The sequence below is a fragment of the Cololabis saira genome, chromosome 4, assembly GCF_033807715.1.
Source record: "Cololabis saira isolate AMF1-May2022 chromosome 4, fColSai1.1, whole genome shotgun sequence".
Classification (NCBI taxonomy): Eukaryota; Metazoa; Chordata; class Actinopteri; order Beloniformes; family Belonidae; genus Cololabis; species Cololabis saira.
In genome coordinates, this window is record NC_084590.1 from 50,854,390 (window position 1) to 50,868,168 (window position 13,779).

A 13,779-nucleotide genomic window follows, 5' to 3' on the forward strand; every position below is an offset into this window, starting at 1 on the left:
AAACAGACCAGAGTGTCTACAATGAAAGAGTGTGAAGGGGTGAATATGAAATGGATTAAATCGCTTTGCAGAGCATACAAGTATAAAACTTTATTAACTAAGTATGTAAACTATATGAGTGCAATTGAATGAATTGAAGCAGTCATTTAGTCCTAAAATGACATCATGAATATGTTTGTGTTGTTTATTCCATTAAAATTTCTAACCAGCCAATCCCATGGCAGCAACTCAATGCATTTAGGCCTGTAGACATGGTCAGGAGAATCTGCTGGGGTTCAAACCAGCATCAGGATGGGGAAGTACAGTGGTCTAAGTGACTTGGAATGTGGCATGGTTGTTGGTTACAGACACGCCATATGATGAATGAGACATCTCTAATCTTTCTCTCATCCAAAGACAGTTGAGTTTAGAGGCTCTGCTGGGATTTGAACCCAGGATCTCCTGTTTACTAGACAGGTGCTTTGACCAACTAAGCCACAGGGCCTCTGTAACCTCTCACTTACCTCGTCTCCATGGTGATTTCTCTCACCAAACACAACCGGGGCCTCACATACTAACGTTGCATAACCCCCCCCCCCAAAAAAAAAAAACTAAATAAAGTGTTGTACATCATGTTCCACTCATGTCAGGATGTAGTAAAATCCACTTTGAGTAGATTTGGATACACAAACTATCATTTTACAGTTTCTAACTATAAAGTAGTAAAACCCGCTTTTATACACCAAAATATGTTCCCCTAAATCTCCTGAAGTTAAGAGTGATAAACCAACCTAAGACATACTACCACCTGAACACAGCACCTTGAACAAGAGAGATAATCCAACCTAAGATATACTACCACCTGAACACAGCACCTTGAACAAGAGAGATAAACCAACCTAAGACATGCTACCACCTGAACAAAGCACCTTCAACAGCTCAGCCATCATACCAGACAAGCCTTTCATAGCAGAAGCTCTCAGAAGTGATAGGCATCATGGAAGACTTTTTTTTAAAGGTATTGTGACATCATTTTTAACATGCTTTTAACACTATTAAAAGTCTTGGCCAACATCCCTCAAATGTGTCTAAAAGAGTGTAACAAGAAAAAATTCACTTTAGTACTCCATTCCTGGCTTTTTTTTATTTTTTTTATTACAGTGTTTTTTTGCGCCGTGAAAAACGGGTCCTTTTCCCCCTTTCCTGTCAATCATTGCGCCGCTCCTCCTCCAAACCTCCTCCTCCTCCTCCTGCTACACGCTTCTGCAGTCTCCACACACACACGCGCGCAAAGCGAACCACAAACACAGCCCAGACAGGGCGACTACAGCCCGGGGATGAAGTCCGTGTGACCAGAGGACTCGACTGGAAGTCGAGTCCTCTGGTCACAGTCACGGACTTCTAACAGCGGCGTCGGAGAGTTAAGCCGGGAGCGACAGGCGAAGCATGCACGGAAAAGGAGCACGGAGAAGCAGTCCACCGAAAACAATCACAAAAATAAAGGCATGTAAATAAAGTGTCCCCTTATCTTAAGTCCAGTCAGTGGCCGCGGGTCTTCTTTGCAGTTGTCCTCCCGGTGATGAGAACAGAAGAGGCTCTAACAGCTCTGTGTTAAGCCTGATTTATGGTTCCGCGTTAAATCGACGCAGAGCCTACGCCGTAGGGTTCAGCATACGGTGCGCGTCGCCGCGTAACCCTACGCCGTAGGTTCTGCGTCGGTGTAACGCGGAACCATAAATCAGCCTTTATGGTGCGCTGGAGAGGAGAGGAGGCAGGGAGCTGGGTGGAGGGGGCGGTGATTTAGCGGATCGTTACGTAACGATCCGCCACCAAACCAGGTGCGCCGTTTATGCATAGTTATGCGGAAAATCCCAGAAAGCACACAATACACTGAATGTTAAAAGTTCGTTGTTTTTTGGGTGTAATTGATGTCAAGACACCCAACAAAACACAAAAAATCAAGAAAAATGTGTTTTTCATGTCACAATACCTTTAAGATAACTTTTTAAGGGAGGTCACACTTGGGGAGTAACTGACTGTCAGACACACCACGTAAAGAAATACACATTTGGTCAAAAATAATTGGAGGAGTGCCACACCATGTGGCACGAGTGAAGAACAGCAAAGCGTTAAAGTCATAACACGGACTTAAATATAATTGATATAATTTGTATAATTGATCACAGACTGGCTGAATAGATACAGAAAAAGTATCTACTCTGTATGCCTCAACCCGCCTCGGACCGTAGTTTAAAAACTCAAAACGGGGGCGGGAAGAGTAGAGGCGCGCTGAGTAGGTACTAGTGTAAAAGCGCCATATGTCTCTACATACCTGCTTCTTTAATCGAAGGCCCTGTGGCTTAGTGGTCAAAGCGCCTGTCTCGTAAACAGGAGATCCTGGGTTCAAATCCCAGCAGAGCCTTTAAACTCATGAACACAAAAGTAAGGATGGAACTCATGTTAAGTTTCAAACCAAAGACTCTTCTACATGTTTGAATCAAGTCTTCTCTTCTGAAACTGTCTTGATTATCTGCCATCCGAATGTGTCCAACTGCTGCTTTCCAGTCTATCTTCCCTTCATATGGAACCGAGTTCTTCTTCACTGCTTGAGTCCACTAACACTTTGTTTCTTCTTAAAGTTCCTCTTCTGATTTATGACATAAAAACTAAACATCTGAATCTGTCAGACAGGAACAACTGAAGAACCAGAGATGTGTCTGAACCTGGAATAAACCAAACAAGAGTTAACTGGGAAATTAGAAAAATACACTTGATCCGACCTTTAAAGGGACACTACGTAACTTTTCCAGCTTAATATAATATTTCATCATCATCATTGTGATTCAGGTTTAATGACACCTCTGTCATGGTCTGAGGGGTCTGTATCGCCTTCACTGGCACTATGTAACTTTGAGGAGCATGGTAGGAACCCTGCCACACTAGAAAACTACACATTTTTACGGCTTTGACTGCTTTACGGCACATACGTCACTTCCCCCTCCTTCCCGATTCGTAGTCGAGACAAAAATGGGCGGGGCTTGGAGCGCAGAGGCTGAGCTCAGCAGAAGCTGGTGTTGAGCTAAACGAGGAGCTGGTATCATGGCCGAAGCAGCGAAAAAAACGAAGAAAATAAAAGTTTTAACGGAGCGGAGGAGGCGAAAAAAAGAAAGCGGGAGAGTAACAAGCTAAATGCCCGGTGGAGAATAAACATTGGCCCGGCGTTCACTCGCTACAAGCCCTTGTAGCCGTCGTCTTGGACGAGATGGTTGAAGGATGTAAAGATGTTCATCACCTTCAGGTATGCACTTTTGTCAACACCTATGTCAGTGTGTTTTACAAAAACAATGATCCTGAAACTACTACAGCTGGTGTAAGTGTAATATCTATGTAAACCTTTTGACTCTGCAGGTCTGTATATACAGATATTTATACACTGATGGTAAAAGCAACACATTTGTAGATATAGTAAAATATAGCCAGGAAAATGAAATATATAGGCAAAGTATACACTCCCAGATAAAAAGAATACAATATAAACACCATATAAGCATATAAAAGAAATCTACTTTGTTGGAATTATATTAAAATAATAACAAGAGTAGTAAAAGAAACCTTATATGGTGTTTATAATGTGTCGTTTTATCTTGTGAGTGTATAAATATATACATTTATCTAATTTTTCTATAGCTATACATTACTTGCTTTTACTGTCTGTGTAATTACAGTGACTTCAAAAAAGAAAAAAATTCTTGTGATCAACAAAATATGTTGAATGATTTATAGGTCAGTAATTATCAGAAAGACATAATGTTTTTGTATCTTTATTCTCACACTCTGCAGGACTACATCAGATCTGGAAAACTTCCAGAATCACATCCTCATGCAGGGAAGGTTCTCCTACACTCCAGCAGTGAATCATCAGGGAAGGTTCTCCTACTCCAGCAGTGAATCATCAGGGAAGGTTCTCCTACACTCCAGCAGTGAATCATCAGGGAAGGTTCTCCTACTCCAGCAGTGAATCATCAGGGAAGGTTCTCCTACTCCAGCAGTGAATCATCAGGGAAGGTTCTCCTACTCCAGCAGTGAATCATCAGGGAAGGTTCTCCTACTCCAGCAGTGAATCATCAGGGAAGGTTCTCCTACTCCAGCAGTGAATCATCAGGGAAGGTTCTCCTACTCCAGCAGTGAATCATCAGGGAAGGTTCTCCTACACTCCAGCAGTGAATCATCAGGGAAGGTTCTCCTACTCCAGCAGTGAATCATCAGGGAAGGTTCTCCTACTCCAGCAGTGAATCATCAGGGAAGGTTCTCCTACACTCCAGCAGTGAATCATCAGGGAAGGTTCTCCTACTCCAGCAGTGAATCATCAGGGAAGGTTCTCCTGCACTCCAACATGAATCATCAGGGAAGGTTCTCCTACACTCCAGCAGTGAATCATCAGGGAAGGTTCTCCTACTCCAGCAGTGAATCATCAGGGAAGGTTCTCCTACTCCAGCAGTGAATCATCAGGGAAGGTTCTCCTACACTCCAGCAGTGAATCATCAGGGAAGGTTCTCCTACACTCCAGCAGTGAATCATCAGGGAAGGTTCTCCTACTCCAGCAGTGAATCATCAGGGAAGGTTCTCCTACTCCAGCAGTGAATCATCAGGGAAGGTTCTCCTACTCCAGCAGTGAATCATCAGGGAAGGTTCTCCTACTCCAGCAGTGAATCATCAGGGAAGGTTCTCCTACACTCCAGCAGTGAATCATCAGGGAAGGTTCTCCTACACTCCAGCAGTGAATCATCAGGGAAGGTTCTCCTACACTCCAGCAGTGAATCATCAGGGAAGGTTCTCCTACACTCCAGCAGTGAATCGCACGCGGACTCTCCCAGCACGAAACATGGATGGACACAAGATGCTACTGCTAATATAGTCATTGTATTTATTTACAGTAACTTCTTACACTGTTTCATACTTCAGTTTTTATTATCAGTTCATTATTTTTAGTTTATTTTTCTACTACTCTATTTACACTTGTTTACTTTATTCACAGTAATTTATCCTGTCATACAGTTGTTCATTACTGCTACTGTGATACAGATTACTTATTGTTTATAATAATTTATAGGATAACTGCTGTCACTATGCAAATAACAAAGTTCAAGAATGTTTCTATTTTCTGAAAAGTGTGTAAATAAAAGTCTGTCTTGTTTTGCACAAATGTCTTTATTTTAAACACACAAAAACAACTGTACAGGAAAAAATGGAACAAAAAAACCAATATCAAAATATTTGCAGTAATCCTCATAAAGGTTCCATTCTAGAGAAGACGGGGAGCCCTGAAACCACTGTACTGTCCCATTAGGTCTGGAAAGGTGTCTCTTATTTTCCAAACATCATGCTGCCAGAGCACAAACTGGCGATATGTATATATATGCATATATATATGATATATATGCTGCGTGTCGGTTCTGTCTTTGTGGGGGTTCAAACTCTGATGATGCAGAGGTAGAGGTGTTCTCACGAACAGCAGATTCCTGATAAAACATGAGACAGAATTGTTATGATACAAATGTAAATGTAGAGTTCTATGATCAATAAGAATCAAAATTAAAATGTTTTCACATATTCGTCTTGGGTTTTGGTAATTCTAAAATTACTGACAATATCAACGACAGACAGAAAAATAATAGTGATCATAAAATTGTGTAATTCGCAATGAGGAAGCTTTATAAAATAATAATACAATTGAATAGAATTACAGCACTAGAGGAAATAATGCAATGCAAAGAAAATGTATAGAACATTTCTACTATTTTTCCTGAGACTGTAAAATTGTCTCAGGGCTGGTCTGCATGACATTCAGTTATTCACAGGTTATAAAGTATTTTTTTATTTTGTCAGTAAGTATGTTGGACTACTAATTTATGACGAAGTCCCTCTAAAAAACGTGACAGGAAAAAGGTGCAGAGCGTACCAATTTGAACTTAGTGATTTCCAACATCGTCATATTATATTGTTTAACCAAAAATAGATACATTACCTCTTCACTATCCATCCTGCAAACGGCCGCTAAAAACAGGAAAGTAGTTTTGAAAGCCCGTCCCGTCTTCTCTCATCAAAACAAATGCAGTGACGGGGACAGGAGTTTTCCGGCAGTACGCGCTGGTGCTCATGGGAAACGTAGTGTTCTTTCTGGTAAAGCACTACCGCTTTTTGTCCAAAGGAGCCGCCAAACTCAACAAAAGCTGAAAGTTACGTTGTGCTGCTTTAATGTTCATATGCGCTGAAAATTGATGTTATATTTTCAGGTTTATTGATCCACGTAATTCTTTGTATAAATGCTGTATTGTTGATTAATTGTTTGATGTAATGTGGACCCCAGGAAGAATAGTCTTCATATTTATGAGGACTAATGGGGATCCAATAAATAAATAAATAAATAAATAAAACCATTCAAAAGTTATAGCAGAAAATAGAGACTATCAGATATCGACCAATCAGATGAAAGGGCGGGGCTAATTTGCACCAATGAAGGTCAAGGACTCAATACCGAGTCCGATGACACCATCCACAACTCTCTATGTCAAACCATTCAAAACTTATGGCAGAGAATAGTATTCTAGGGGGCGCTGTTGAGCCGTTAGGCCACGCCCATTAATGCAAACCATGAAATGGTACGGTAGGGGGAAGGCCCATTTCGTCGGAAAAATAAAAATAAAAATGAGGAAAAAAAAAATTCCTACAGATACAATAGGGCCTTGGCACTGTCAGTGCTCGGGCCCTAACTAGAGCTGCACGCGTATCTAGTGCTGGGCGGTATGACCAAAAATTTATTTCACGGTATTTTTAAAAATTATATCGGTTTCACGGTATATCACGTTTTTTTTTTTTTTTCATGCACAACTGGGTGTTAACCACATTTTCTAAGGATTTGGAAAGGAATTGCTGCAGTAAAGTGAAAATTCACTTGAAACAGGTGAAAATGGTCAAATAAGTTATTTTTCTGGTGTTATTTTTCTGGTGATGACTCTAAATGTTGAAATAGCAGTAAAACCACATTCATTGATGAAATGACATAAGGGATGGAAAGGAGGGATGGCAGTTTTACAGGGGGGATGATTTGGACCGTTTTTATTTCCCTCATTCCCCCTCAACTCGAATACTGCTCACACGGAACTCAGAACTTCTTCATAAATAACTCAAAAATCCCAGAGAGAAAAAAAAACACCAGCAAGCTAACAAACAAACCAATAAAGCTCAGAGTTAACAAAACAAACCACCAATGAACAACTCGCGCTGTTTTAACCTCTCATCCTCATGAGCTGACGGGCTGCAGGTGTGGTTTAAGGCTGATTTATGGTTCCGCGTTACACCAACGCAGGCCCTACGCCGTGGGTTACGCAACCTACGGCGTACCCTACGGCGAAAGCTCTGCGTCGATTTAACACGGAACCATAAATCATGCTTCACAGCGCGACTCACTGTGCGCCCGGCTCCTCGCCGACTCCGCGCTCATATATTTAATACATTTATAAAGCCCATATATTTATAAAGCCTCACTTGGCCGAGCCCTAACGCTGAGGCCATGGTAGATTTAGGTTACACGCGGACACGCGGCACTGTTGACTTTTCCCTGCCGGCTCTGCTCACTGCTCACTCGCTAAACGGTCCCCACAAAAACAGTGTCAAGCGGCGCTACGTTCCGCCGCGCCGCGCGGTGTTCCCAACGTTGTGTGCGCTACTCACCGGTATTACGGTATATGAAAAATTCATATCATAAGAAAAATAAACACCGGTATTCGGTATGAACCGGTATACCGCCCAGCACTACGCGTATCCTGCGTTCGTTTCACGTGTTGACATGCACGTTCTCCAGAAGACCATGAACTCGTAGGCAACCTGCAGTTCTGGCTCTGCCCGCGAGTGGCGCTGCTCCCGGTCTGATACCAGCTGGTCCCAGTCTGATACCAGCTGGTCCCGGTCTGATACCAGCTGGTCCTGGTACCAGCTGGTCCTTGTCTGATACCAGCTGGTCCTGGTCTGATACCAGCTGGTCCTGGTCTGATACCAGCTGGTCCTGGTCTGATACCAGCTGGTCCTGGTACCAGCTGGTCCCGGTCAGATACCAGCTGGTCCCGGTCAGATACCAGCTGGTCCCGGTCTGATACCAGCTGGTCCTGGTACCAGCTGGTCCTGGTCTGATACCAGCTGGTCCTGGTACCAGCTGGTCCATGTCTGATACCAGCTGGTCCTGGTACCAGCTGGTCCTGGTCTGGTACCGGCTGGTCCCGGTCTGGTACCAGCTGGTCCTGATACCAGCTGGTCCCGGTCTGGTACCAGCTGGTCCTGGTCTGATACCAGCTGGTCCAGGTCTGGTACCAGCTGGTCCTGGTCTGGTACCAGCTGGTCCTGGTACCAGCTGGTCCAGGTCTGGTACCAGCTGGTCCTGGTCCTGGTCCAGAGCTGGTACCAGCTGGTCCTGGTACCAGCTGGTCCAGGTCTGATACCAGCTGGTACCAGGACCAGCTGTTCCCAGCTGGTCCTGGTACCAGCTGGTCCTGGTACCAGCTGGTACCAGGACCAGCTGGTACCAGCTGGTCCAGGTCTGGTACCAGCTGGTCCTGGTCTGGTACCAGCTGGTCCTGGTCTGATACCAGCTGGTACCAGGACCAGCTGGTACCAGCTGGTCCTGGTACCAGCTGGTCCAGGTCTGATACCAGCTGGCCACAAGCGACAACACGGAGGTCGCTGGTGCCGTTTCCTTTGCAGAGATCGCAACCAAACCAATGTTAGAATCTCCTCTTCATCCAATGTTGTCATGTAAACTTGTTCATTGTTCTAATCTGCTACCGCTACTACTAGATATTTAATCACTTTACCAACTGTTGCTCTGCTTACTGCCCCCTATCGGTCACCGCCGGTACGACGCGCTCTCCTCGCGTACTACGCGAGTGACGTTGCAGTTGGTGGTGCAGGAGAACGGACGCAAACTCTTAGTTTCAGTTCACACGTTTAACCAGAACCAAATTCTGGCCAATTTGGATCAAGTTGTCCTCACAAGAACTTCCCCCCAACCAGTTTGGTGACTGTACCGACGTCCCGTTGAAGCACCAAAACGCCCCCCCCCCACCACACACACACACACCCAGGTAGCACCCCGGGGTGGCTGGTCACATGACCGCCCGTAGGGCCCGCCCTGAGATGAGCAGTGTATTATTCTTGGATATTGACAGCTAATTGTTGAAATAAACAGAACGCTTTATGTCGGTTTCACCAACTTTATTGCCTGCGTCTTAAACCTGGTGCTCTGGCGCCCTCTACTGACGTCATCACAGAACACAGTGGTTAATAGATGCTCAGAACACTACGCGCAGCAGAACTCCGGTGCCGGTTCTACGGATCCTGCATCTTGGGCCGCAGCCCCTTCTGCAAGACGGCTTCCCGGTAGAACCGGTCCAGCTTGGGCAGCGTCTCCTCCCACCACTCGGCGTCAAAGTCCACCTGGACGATGACGGTCTCCTTCAGTGTGAAGACGACGAAGTCGGCCTGCGGCAGCCCCGTCACCGCCATCTGGACCTGCACCTGCGTGAAGTAGCGGTGCTTCGGCTTCAGGCGGTAGACGGGCTGGACGGGGGACAAGAGGACAAGCGGCGTTAGAGGGACAGGCGACGTTTGAGGGAAAAGTGACGTTAGAGGGACACCGGACACTAGAGGGACAGTAAGATAAGATAAGATATCCTTTATTTTCTCCCTCAGTGGGGAAACTTATTTTTGTTGTCAGCAGTACACTTAGCACACACATGCAGGGGAGGGGTAAAAAGACTGAAGAGTCAGAAATAAAAAATATATAAAAAATACAAAACATATATATAAAATATGTAAAAATGTATAATCACAGTGGAAGATACAGTGCAAAAAAAGCAGGTGGAGTGTTGTGAGGTAGACTGGCAGATTGGCAGATATTGCGGATGGACATTAGAGGGAAACCAGAGGGACTTCAGAGGGACCATGGGACCAGGACGGGTGGACCTACCCGTCCTGATCCTTTCTGGATCTCCAGGCAGAAGTCGCGGTTGACCCTGCAGGCGTCCGCCACCGAACTGTGGCGATGCTTGTAGGGACAATAGACCTCCAGGACGCGCAGCCGCTGGCCTCTGCGTCTGTTCATCACGATGCCGTCGGGACTGGCACCCAACCAGGGATTCTGGGGGTCGATGAAGAGTCCACATTTCTGGACCCAGACCTTCCGGCCCAGCATCGCCGTCTCCAGCTAATGGGGAAAGGGCAGTGACGTCAGCGGTGAGGTAATCAGTGACAACATCAGTGACATCAGCAGTGATGTCATCAGTTACAGCATCAGCGAGGTCAGTGGTGATGTCATCAGTGATGTCATCAATGACCCTCTGAGGGCGGAGCCCCTGAGACCACTACGGGGGTCTAGACTCTCACCTTGTACTGGCGGATGGCCCTGGCCTCATTATCGATGCCCCAGGTCATGGCTCTGGTCTTGACTCCGGGCCCCTCACCTGTAGGAGTCAGACAGGTGTTACATCAACACTCAACTGGCTCCTGGTCCGGGTTCTAGACTGGACCCTCCCCACTCATTCAATTCAATTCAATTTGTATAGCATCTAATACAACAAAAGTTGTCTCTAGGCGCTTTCCAGAGACCCATGGGGTTTTGCTCCCTGCTAGACTGGTCCTGGACTCAGTTTTGTATCAACCAGAGAACAAAAGACCCAGAAACACCTGTGACATCACACGGGGGCGTGGCTCCGTATTTATTGTAGTTTTACCTGATCTGAGGTGTCATGGTGGACCAGAACAGCCGGTTCAGAACCCTCAGGTGTGGGGGCGTGGCCTACCTGTGACTGGGGGCGTGGCCTACCTGTGACTGGGGGCGTGGCCTACCGGTGGTTGGGGGCGTGGCCTACCGGTGGCTGGGGGCGTGGCCTACCTGTGATTAGAGCCAGGTACGAGGCAGGCGGGGCTCTGCTCCTCCCGTTGGCAAAGCGGGAGCGAGCGATGTAATGAGCCACAGAGGCCGTGATCCGGTTCCTCCTCCATTTGAACCAGTACTCTTTGTTACTCTGGCCCCGGCTCCGGAACTCCACCTGGTCCACCCTGGCCCGGTCCATCACGCCCAGCTCCATCACCTCCCGCTCCACCACGTCCTGCTCCGTCACCTCCCACTCCATCACGTCCTCCATCAAACCTTTTACACAACTGATAAACGAGCATGATTATAAAGATTTATAACATGGAAAAAAACTAGGCTACTAAGAGGTCAAAATGATAGTTTAACACGTTTAAATAAGTTGTAAACTGATCTTATTGCCGAGCTTTTATTTAGAAAGGGGAAGTTTTGGCGGCTCCGGCTGTATCCAGGTAAACAGGTCAGACCAGAGACGCCGGTCCGACTCCTGGATTCCTTAAAAAATGAAGTCGTTTTGTCGAGGTTGATTTTCCAAATAATCAACAGCTGAATTAATGTCATCATTCAGTCCTTTACACTGGATTCACAAGTTGTCGGTCAGAGATTTTAAGTCATCCACATGGGTGTGTTGAAGACTTGACTTGAAGTCACAAAGCTCCTGAAAGACGCCATCTAGCCTTTTGTTAATCATTTGAAGAAAGCACTTTTTCTTTCCTGATGTTGGACTAAGTTCTTGTGCTGCAGCCACGAGGCTGGATGCAGAGCAGTGGAACGGCTCGGCCACGATGGAAAGAATCCACCCAATATCCAAAGTTACAAAAGCCATCCACAGCTTTTAGAGTTTCCTCATAACATAAGTCAGGTAAAGCACTGGATAGGAAACTTTAAAAACTTAAAAAGAAAGGGATAGTGGAGTAAAAGGTTGGAAAGTCAGGATCTGGAACTTTCCTTGATCGGAGCCAGAATAAAACACTTTATCAACTCCAGTTAGATAATATTTAATACAAAAGTGTTTTAATCCCCTCAGGGTGATTTAACTTTAAAAACAACTTACCGGTTAAACTGGGTTGGTGGCGGAGAACGTCGGTGTGGAGGCAGAAGTGGTTTAGAGCTGATTCACCTGGGCAACTGAACGTTGTGTAAGCAGGATGACGAGTTTTCCGGTCGACAAGAACAACCCTCCCCAACACACACAAAAAAAACCAAGAACAATTATTACAATGAATATCATTACATTATTATGATGATGTGTATGTGGGGGTTGGGCCCTGTTTTAACTATTTAAATGAAAAGTGCTTTATAAATAAAGTTTGATTGAAAAAAACACAACAAAAACATATTCCTTAACTATATCATTTCTGGTGGAAACAAGTTTCCAGGAGTTTAGTCAGAGATACATATTTTATTTTGAGTAAACAGGCTGGTGGCAGGAGTTTTTGTTACCTTTCTACCGGGGTTTTTTTTTTTTACTTTGTTTAACAAGAACAATATTATTATAAGTACATCAGATTGAGAGAACAATCAAACCTATTACATTGAGATTGTATTATTAAAGAAAGAAAATAAATAAATGATTATAATTTTTTTTTTTTTTTACATGTTCAAAAATAAAATAAATCAAATCAAATAAAAATAAATAAATAAAAGAAGAATGGGGAAAAAATAAACAAACAAATGAAAAATTCTAGCCTAGCCTAGCCTAGCATAGCCTAGCCTAGCTGTGATTGGGTCCCGGGACAGTTGCTGCTCGTGTCTCTGCCTGTTCTCGTGTCTGTTTGGTTTTTTGCAGATTTCCAGTGCTCGGTGTTCGCTTCCACGTGTGTTCTCGCGTCTTGGATTAGCAGCGGATGTCACCACTCACCCTCCCTAAAAAAAAAAAGAAAATTGGGTATGTATAAGTGTAACCGGTGCGATCTTTAGTGGTGTGCGTTGTGTTTTTTTAACAGGCGGGACTCAGACCAGCAGGACTCTTTTGGAGGCAATCTCCATTTATTTCCTGACAAGGAAATAAAACAACAAAACCTCCAGTCAAAATATGCATCCAGTTGAGCCCCTACACAGATAATAACAAAGAAAATTAAAGGAGCTGTATGTAAGAGGAATAATAAAACGAATCATAAAATGACCCCGATATGTCAACAGACATTTAAAAATCATGTTCATTTCAAATACTTATGTCACTGACAACAGCACTCAAGACAGGATATTCCAGTTTAAAAAGAGGAGTTGCAGCCCACTGATGTTTATGTTGTCATTTTTTGTTTTGGCCTGAAGCTCCACCCTCCACCTATCTCCCAATCACCAAGTCAGTATTGTTTCTGAAGCTCCACCCTCCACCTATCTCCCAATCACCAAGTCAGTATTGTTTCTGAAACTCCACCCTCCACCTATCTCCCAATCACCAAGTCAGTATTGTTTCTGAAGCTCCACCCTCCACCTATCTCCCAATCACCAAGTCAGTATTGTTTCTGAAGCTCCACCCTCCACCTATCTCCCAATCACCAAGTCAGTATTGTTTCTGAAGCTCCACCCTCCACCTATCTCCCAATCACCAAGTCAGTATTGTTTCTGAAGCTCCACCCTCCACCTATCTCCCAATCACCAAGTCAGTATTGTTTCGGCATCCGGGTTGCCAGCTCGGCTCTAATTATCGCAGCCATGGCAGCCTACGTTCCTGCTGCATTCTGCAGCCTACCTGGCAACCTCTGGTCGGGGGGAGGAGGGGGAGGGTACACGCCGCTCAACAATATTTTGAAAGTGACTGCAGTACCAGTTTTGGCCATTTCTTACAGACGGCTCCTTTAACATAATACAAGGGAAACCCAAACTGTGGTCTATCATACTTCACATCACTCACCTCTCCCATTGACATCAGTAAC

General features: G+C 44.9%; 1 protein-coding gene and 2 non-coding genes across 3 annotated transcripts; 1 reads left to right on the forward strand and 2 right to left on the reverse strand.

Moving 5' to 3' along the window:
• Nucleotides 1-410: 410 nt before the first annotated feature.
• trnat-agu (transfer RNA threonine (anticodon AGU)) lies at nt 411-484 on the reverse strand. The gene has a single exon. It is a non-coding gene; the product is annotated as a tRNA-Thr (tRNA).
• Nucleotides 485-2,328: 1,844 nt separating this feature from the next.
• Nucleotides 2,329-2,401, forward strand: trnat-cgu (transfer RNA threonine (anticodon CGU)). The gene has a single exon. It is a non-coding gene; the product is annotated as a tRNA-Thr (tRNA).
• Nucleotides 2,402-9,283: 6,882 nt separating this feature from the next.
• LOC133442155 (uncharacterized) lies at nt 9,284-12,023 on the reverse strand. The gene is made up of 5 exons (XM_061720111.1): nt 11,955-12,023; nt 10,922-11,190; nt 10,414-10,490; nt 9,998-10,234; nt 9,284-9,588 (listed from the first exon to the last, which is right to left on the reverse strand). The coding sequence occupies exons 2-5, from the start codon at nt 11,172-11,174 to the stop codon at nt 9,358-9,360; spliced, it is 798 nt and encodes a 265-aa protein (XP_061576095.1). The 5' UTR covers nt 11,175-11,190; nt 11,955-12,023; the 3' UTR covers nt 9,284-9,357.
• Between the last annotated feature and the right edge of the window lie 1,756 nt (nt 12,024-13,779).